We start from the raw sequence: 7,996 nt of genomic DNA, 5'->3' as shown, positions 1-7,996 counted from the left end.
TTTCGGTAAAAGGAAAACAGCGACCTGCCCCATCAGTGGGCATAGCCCGACCGGTGTACAAATATGCAGAGAAATTGGTCTGAAAAGACCACTCATCACATCTCTGGGTCTGGGGGCTGGAAATGGGGTAAGTGTATTGGTTTACTTACCTTTCCCTGACCTCTCCTGCCTGGGCCGCGGGGGGTGGGGGGGCGGTGAGACCCCTTCAGTCTGTGGCCAGTATGGCTCTGTCTTCCCCACCTCCCAGCCAAGGGACTGGGGAGGGTGGCATCTCCTCTCACCGATGCCCGACAGTCCACTGTTGGAGTGTTTGCCCTCCATCTGTGCCATGGGATCATTGGACTTTAGGAGTCCTAGTGCCCAAGGAAAGGACCCCCACCCCCCGCAACCAGGGAAAGCAGCCTTGGTCCTGTGGCAATTTGAAGATGCCTCTTGATTCCTGCCTGATTTGGGCTCCTCAAAACCACCAGTAGGTAGGGGGTGGAGGTAAGTGATCCTTGGAGGGGACTGATGGATGCTGGCTAAGGAGGGACATGGTTGTGCTGCTTGGCAATGGGGAGGGGAGAGGACGGAGCCTGCGGCCCGGGAGGCTGTCTGGGGAGCTGCAGAGCTCCCCGGCGTGATCATGAAATGGTGGGTGGCAAATCGCAGTCCCTGCACCAGGTAAAAGGATCCTGCCCAGCAGAGGGGTTGGGAGAGGGCTAAGGCTCCACAGGGAAGCCGTACTCGTCCACGAAGAAAGAAGTCTCAGAGGCAAAAGCACTTAGGAGAGCAAAGAAGGTTATTGGCAAAGTAGCCGTAAGGCAATCAGCCTTTGGGAGGACAGGCTTAGCGGGGTGGGGGTGGGGGGGCACAGGAGGTGTTCTGAGGAAAACTGCGCAGTGATCAAGTGTTTTATCCGTCAGCTGCTGATGACAAAACAGCATTGTCCTCACAAGGATCATGTGCGCAAAAGGCTGTGACTTATCTTTAGGCGTTGGCATTGCAAAAGTCAGGGATAAAGCTGTTTTATTTCCTAAGGAGTCAGCAATTTATGGAAAATGCTCCAAGTTTACTTTTTTGGGGGGACTGGAAGGAGAACTCTGTGTGTGTGTGTGTGTGTGTGTGTGTGTCCGTCTGTCCCCGGGCATATCTGTCACCCGGATATAATAGCTCCTTACTGGAACTCTCAGTTTCCACCCTCATCTCGTTCATTCCCTCCTCTGCCCCGATCCCCTCCACAGTCTGCCCCTCTAACTCGGAGTAAAAACAGATCCTAAACAATAGTCTGAGGGCCCTGGAGAACTGCTGCTCCGTGTTTTCCCCATGATCATCTCTCCTTGCCATTCTAGCTCACTTCTCCAATAAAATCTCTGGCATCTCTGGCAAAGGATTGATCCTTATACACGCTAGACATTCTACCACCCCAGGCCCTTTGCACTGGCTGTGCCTTCTGTCTCGAATCATCTTCCTCCCGGAGCTCCTCACGACTCACTCCCTCACCTCCTTGTGACTTTTGCTCGGACATCACCTTCCCAGTAAGGCTGACCCTGATACCTCACTCTTGATGGCCTTGTTAAAAACAGATCCCACCTCACTTCCCAGCTGTATTTTCTTCCATATGTCACCATGTGACACTTCCAATGTCTACTGTGTGACATTATACAGATTGCACTCATTTATTTTATTTGTCACCTGCCAGGATGTAAATTCTGGGAGGGCCTGGCCTTTTCTGTCAGTCTGTTCCCTTCTGAAGTATGCGTCTTGGAAGGAGGGCGCCTGGCATATTGGAGACGCTCAGGAAGTGCTTTTGGAATGGATGAGTAAACGCACGTGTGAAGACCGGGGCGAATGTTCTCTGTGGGACAGATCCAACAATGTGCGGATGTGAAGTCTGTCCCGATGAGTGCACAGGTACAACGCACCGCTGTCGGAGACACAGCTCTGAGCTCGCTACACCCTCCTGCCCACCAGCCTCCGCTTCCTTCCAGGAAGGACTGGGGGCCCAGTTGCAGGGCGTGCGACCTGTGCAGACAACCGCCTCCCCCGAGGTCAGGCCCCTGCTGGGGTGACCTGGGCCCCTGGTGCCTGAGCCAGGTGGGGTGTGAAGGTCCCGGCTCAGCCCGGTGCCGACAGCTGGGACAGATGGCCAGATTGATTGCCCAGAGTGCCTGCTGTGCTGGCTGCGGAGCTGTGCGCCTTCTCCCTTTGTCCCTCCTCCTTCGTCCCCCTTCCTCTCTCAGGTGTCGGTCCCTAAAAACATGGCTCGTCCTCCAAATTCAGTCTCAGCCTTAGCTTCCAAAAACCCAGCCTGTGACAAATACCGACCCGAATACCAGATAATAAAAAGCAAGTAGGGGCACCCGGGCAGCTCAGTCGGTGAAGCGTCTGCCATCAGCTCAGGTCACGATCCTGGGGCCTCCCCCAGATGGAGTCCTAGGTTGGGCTCCCTGCTCGGCGGGGAGTCTGCTTCTCCTCCTGCCCCTCCCCCTGCTCCTGCTCTTTCTCAAATAAATAAATAACATCTTAAAAAAAAAAAAAGCAAGTAGAGCACAATCCCACTTATATAGAAAATGTAGTGTAAGGTGCATTTGCTTCCCTTCTCTACCTTTTTCTTTTTAAAAAGATTTTATTTATTTATTTGACAGAGAGAGAGAGATCACAAGTAGGCAGAGAGGCAGGCAGAGAGAGAGAGAGGGAAGCAGGCTCCCCGCTGAGCAGAGAGCCCGATGCGGGGATCGATCCCAGGACCCTGAGATCATGACCTGAGCCGAAGGCAGGGGCTCAACCCACCGAGCCACCAAGGCACCCCCCTTCTCTACCTTTTAAGACACTAAAGCTCCTTCCTATGGAGAAGATTGTGAGTGTGAAGTCGGGGCAGCCCCCTTCATGAGATTTGCAGGTCATGGTAGTGGACTGAGCCCCTTTCTTGAAGATGGTTCGTGTACAGAGCGGCAGCCCAGGGTGTCAGGGAGCGCCGGGGTTGAATTCCAGCCCTTGTGCTCAGCAAGACCTGGAGCAGCCCACACCCCGGGTCCAAGCCTCACCCCGGGCCACTGTGCCTCACAAGATTCTTTTGGGAACCGAATGCTGAATGTCTAGCACGGGTCTGGCCCCATCTCTGTTAGTCAGTTTTTGATCAGTACCTTTTTCCTTTCCTGGGTGCCCCCTCCCTTTCCCAGCCAGGAAACCCCACTCTGGCCTCTCCTCTTCCCTCCTGCTCAGAGCACAGCAGCCGAGGCCCCCGGGGAAGATCCTGAGCCAGGACTCAGTGGGACTGGGCAAGAGCTGAGAAATGGGCTCCTCCGGACCCAGCTGTGTGGTGCTGGGGACACACAGTTCTGGGAACTTGAAGGCAGGAAGTGAAAGGGGGTGTGGGCCGGGGAGATAGGCCGACTGCACCTCTGGTCTCTCTCGCCTGGCTCCCTTCTCCCGAATGGTAAAAATGAGGAAGTCAGGGGGCTCCAGAGGAGCGGAAAGGGAGTAGATACACCCCGGAGGAGGAGAGCCAAAGCTGCCCCATATCTACCTCTCACCTCACGCAATCTCCCTGAGTTCCCCTCCAATCCTTCCTCCACTCACTGCCTGAAGACTGGGACACTCCAGAACAGTTAACAGCCTGCTGGGCTCAGGTCCCTTAGAGGACTCCTCCCTCACTCCACCGCCACCTCCACTCTCCAGGATTTTGTGTTTTTCCAACTTGGGTCACTGCTGCAAGAGGAACCCCCAAATCGCAGGCTTCAGACATTCCACAGGTAACGGGGCTGGGAGCTTAGGGGACTCCCAGGGGACAGGGAGGGTGTCGGGAGAGCTGAGAGCGGGGACTGTGGGTCTCAGGTGGGACCAAATCAGAGGAGAGGTAAGGGGCAGCTCGGGGACTGAATGGCCAAGTGCGGATGTCAACCTTCCCTCCTTTCCCTGCACTGGGCTTGGAACAGGGTGGCCTAGCCTTGCTCACAAGCCGGGACGTGGACTCAGCCTCGTTCCAGCCCCACCTCGGCTGGAGCCCTGACCCTGATACTCACGCAGTTCCCCCTTAAGCCCAACCACAGCTCTGAGCCCGGAGTCAGCTTGAATCTTGGCAGCAGCCCAAACCTGAAGTTGACCCTAGACTCTGGTTCTGGTTTCGGTGCTAGGCCTTGCCCAGCACACCCACGGCTCCCACAGGAGCCCCCGGCACACCCCAGGGCCAGGACCGGAGGTTTTACCTGCACCTTCAATCCCCTGCTGGACCCGCCCCCCTGCCCCGTGCCTGGCTCTGACCCCACTCCCAACCTCACCGGTACACCCAGAACCACCTCCAAGCCTCTCTCCACCCTGGGCTCCTCTTTGGCTCCGTCCGAACCTCAACTCCGAATCCCGCAGCCTCCCCCGCAGGTCCGGCCTCTGCCTCTGCCTGGCCCCTGGCCCTGCCTTTCGGCTCTGCCGGCCGCAGTCTCAATCCCAGCATGTCGACGCAGTATGAAAAATTTCAGCACTCGGAGTGCGAGAAGCAGAGCCAGGGGCCTGGAAATGGTAAGTGGAAGGGGAAAATGTTCCCGCCTTAAACTGCTCCCCATCGTGCAGAGGATTCCTGCTGTGATGTCTCATCTGTGCCCCTACTGTGCGCAGTTGGAGGGTCTCCTATTGGAGGGGGCCTGGCCCCAGCCTAGGGAGCCCCAGGGTGAAGAGGATTCAAGGTCCTGAGAAAGACAGGGACAGGGACAGGGAGAGCCACAGGGGGCCTGGGTTCTTATACTCTGGGGAAGAGCATCCAGGTTTGGAAGGAAACCTCACCTGTGACCCTGACCGTGCAGGTGAGTTAAGCCTTTGAAGGCCTGGCTGCCCCAGCTTGGTCTGGGTCCTTCTGTCCCCTCCCCCAACTGTGATGGGACCTTGAGTGTCACCATCATCCCCCATCTGTGGGTCCTTGTGTACGAGTGTCCCTGCGGGCGTGAGGGGCCCGTGTGACTGAGGACTTGTGCTGGTCCAGGAAGGGCCAGAGGCCTGGGTGTCCTCTGCCCCACAGCACCCTGGGACAGCCTCCCACCAGCTTTGCCTGCACCACCCCCCTCTCTGACAGGTCCCTGGGGCTCTCTCCTCCCCCCAGTCTCCTGCCCTGATGCCCTCTCCTCTCACAGGGCTGCCTCTGCCTCGGCCCTTCCTGAAGCAGCTGTGCCCTGGCCCTCGGCTTCTGCTGTGCTCCCTGGGCCTCAGCCTCCTCCTGCTCGTCGGCATCTGTGTGCTGGGATCCCAGAGTGAGGGTCGCAGGGTGGGGAGGGAAGAGAGAACGCCCGGGGCGCTGGGGCGTGTGGGTGGCCGGGAGGGACAGTGGCCTGTCGGGTGGCTGCTGGCTCTGCACTTATGGGCTGGATAACCTAGCCAAATGACCTGGCCTCTCTGAACTTTGTTTCCTGCTCTGGGATTCTGGATAAGGATACCACCTGTCCCCTCCAGTTGGGTCATGGGAGGACGCAGGGAGTCAAGCCATGTCACACGGGGGGCTCAGCGCCAGCTCTCAGAGGGGCCGTAAATCTCAGCCCTGCTTGTCCCCTCCCTGCTCAGATTCCAGGTTTCGGAGGGACCTGGCGACCCTGAGAGCAACTTTCAGCAACTTCACTGCAAACACTGAGGCCGAGGTCCAGGCGCTGAGATCCCAGGGTGAGCCCCGCACAGAAGCGGCTTGGGACACGGGGGCTGTAGGGGAGGCGGCGCTGAATCTGGAGGCCCACCAAGTCCCCCTGTCCTGCAGGAGGCAAAATGCAAGAAGTGATAACATCTCTGAAAGCCGAGGTGGAAAATCAGAAGCAGGAGGTGCAGGCAGGTGAGCTCCTTCAGGACCCTGGGGCTCTGGGGGTGGAGACTGGGGTGGGGGCAGCTGCAGGGTCCTGAGTGCCTGCCCCTCCAGCCCGTAGCTTGAATGACAAGGTATTTTCCCTGGAGAGCAAGCTCGAGAAGGATCAGCAGGAGCTCAAAGCAGGTCAGCAACCCCAACACCGCTCCCCTCTGGGGGGGGGGCAGCTCCCCTCCACCAGGACGGGGTGTGTTGTGCTGGGAGGGCACGGGGTGGGGTGGGTGGAGGGGGTTCTGGGGCGGACCGGGGCAGGGCCATCGGGCTACCAGGGACTAGCTGAGCCCCAGGCACCGCCCCCACCGTGCACCTGTGTGTGTCCCAGGTCATTCCGATACACTCCTTCTGGTGCAGCGGCTGGCCAGAGACCTGAGATCCCTGACTTGCCAGATCGTCGCTCTCAAGAGCAACGGTGAGGGGTGTGAGGGGGTGCGCGTGGGCTGGGCCCCATCTCCTGTTCCTCCCTCCGGGCGCGGGCGCTGTGTCTCAGACCCTCCCTTGCCCTGGCCCTGCAGGGTCTCAAAATACCTGCTGCCCCCCTAACTGGCTGGAGCACGAGGGCAGCTGCTACTGGTTCTCCGGCTCCTCCGAGAAGACGTGGGCAGATGCGAACCTGTACTGCCGGCAGGAGAGCGCACACCTGGTGGTCGTCAACTCCAGAGCCGAGCAGGTGAGCTCCGCAGGGGCGAGGGTCCCAGGACGTGTCCCATTTAAGGAAGCGGTTCTCAACCTCGCTGCAGGGCGGAATCACCTGGGGGGCTTGACATCCACGTCCCCGCCCCCCCCCACACACAGTTGGCTGAGCCACCCTCGGAGGATTCATCTTGGGTTATTGGAGGAAACAGCCCCAGCCTCAGCAGATGGAGGGGACATGTCAAGCGCAAGGAGCTGGCTGGGCTGGGGAGACCTCACCCTTGGCCTTCTGTCGCCCCAGACTTTTGTGCAGGAGCACATCAGCTCACAAACGTGGATGGGCCTCACTGACGCTGACGGAGCCTGGAAATGGGTGGACGGGACGGACTACGAGACCAACTTCAAGTAAGCATGCCCTGGCTGCCCGTGCCCTTCTCCCGCCTGGAGCTCTTGCTCCTGCAGGGTCTGGCTCTCAGCCCCTCATTCCCGGGTTCCCCCACACCTCCCCGGGGTGCCCTCGGACCGTCCCAGCAGGTTGCGGTCCTCTCCCCGCAGGAACTGGAAGCCAGACCAGCCAGACAACTGGGATGGGCACGGGCTGGGCGGGGGCGAGGACTGCGCACACTTCGAAGTCGACGACGGCAAGTGGAACGACAACACCTGCCAGAGGGTCTTCCGCTGGGTGTGCGAGACCAGCCTGGGCAGGGCCAGCTAGCGCCGCGGGGGTGCCTCCTGCAGACCTCCCGGTCCAGACGCAGGGAGGGGGAGGGGCCTTCCCTGAGACCCTTACCAGGCGGTGGGGAGAGGACCAAGCCTGTGGAGGTTGGGCTGCTGCCACCACGATGTTCTTCTCCTTGGCGTTCAAAAGACTCTCTAGAGTTCTTCAAGGTTTTGCCTTTTTAACCTGGTGCATCGAGGTGTCATGACATATAAAACTGTAAGACATTTGAGGTGTCCATCATTGTGATTTGGTAAACATACACCCTGGGAAGGGGTCCCCCATCCAGTTAATAACCTCACATGTTTGTCTCTTGTGCGCGTGTGAACACGTAAGTTCTGCTCCCTTGGTAAATTCCAGTTATACGATATGTCACCTGTCGTCACCGTAACATCATCAGACCTCATTCAACCAGCAGCCGCAAGCTGGCATCCCTTCACCCGCCTCTCCCGATCTCACTCCCCGGCCCTACCAACCTACTCTCTCTTTCTATGAATTTGACTTATTTCTTTTTTCCGATTCACATATAAATCCTACAGTGCAGTATTTGTCTTTCTCTGGCTCATCCGCTCGGCACGATGCCCTCAAGGTCCCTCCCTATTGTTGCAAAGCGTAGAATTCCCCTCCTTCTCGTGGCTGGACACGGCTGTTTTGTGTACACAGCACACACCCTTATCCAGGTGTCCACTGCGGGACATATCAACTGTTTCCACATCTTGGTTGCTGTGAATTAGTGCTTACAAGGGATATGGAAGGGCAAGTACTCTTTGATACTCTGTTTTCATTTCCTTTGCCTGCATGCCCCGAAAATGGCGTGGCCAGATCACGTGGTAGTT

At 58.2% G+C, this 7,996-nt stretch overlaps 1 protein-coding gene across 2 annotated transcripts; it reads left to right on the top strand.

The window, feature by feature from the left end:
- The first annotated feature begins 16 nt into the window (after window positions 1–16).
- LOC101682410 (asialoglycoprotein receptor 1) lies at window positions 17–7,390 on the top strand. Of its 2 annotated transcripts, none has more exons than XM_045083243.1 (11): window positions 17–127; window positions 3,661–3,734; window positions 4,345–4,494; window positions 5,100–5,216; window positions 5,524–5,619; window positions 5,711–5,782; window positions 5,867–5,938; window positions 6,135–6,221; window positions 6,325–6,479; window positions 6,744–6,847; window positions 6,998–7,390. In XM_045083243.1, exons 1-11 carry the CDS (start codon window positions 123–125, stop codon window positions 7,155–7,157), a joined length of 1,092 nt encoding a protein of 363 aa, XP_044939178.1. In that variant the 5' UTR covers window positions 17–122; the 3' UTR covers window positions 7,158–7,390. The 2 variants fall into 2 exon arrangements, with proteins under 2 accessions (XP_044939178.1, XP_004760438.1); XM_004760381.3 differs by lacking the exon at window positions 17–127 and adding an exon at window positions 862–1,893.
- Window positions 7,391–7,996: the final 606 nt, after the last annotated feature.

The sequence above is a fragment of the Mustela putorius genome, unplaced genomic scaffold (genome assembly GCF_011764305.1).
Source record: "Mustela putorius furo isolate JIRA1106 unplaced genomic scaffold, ASM1176430v1.1 tig00000695_pilon_pilon_pilon, whole genome shotgun sequence".
NCBI lineage: Eukaryota > Metazoa > Chordata > Mammalia > Carnivora > Mustelidae > Mustela > Mustela putorius.
The sequence above is the reverse complement of the archived record's forward strand: the minus strand, read 5'-3'. Positions and strand labels throughout refer to the sequence as shown.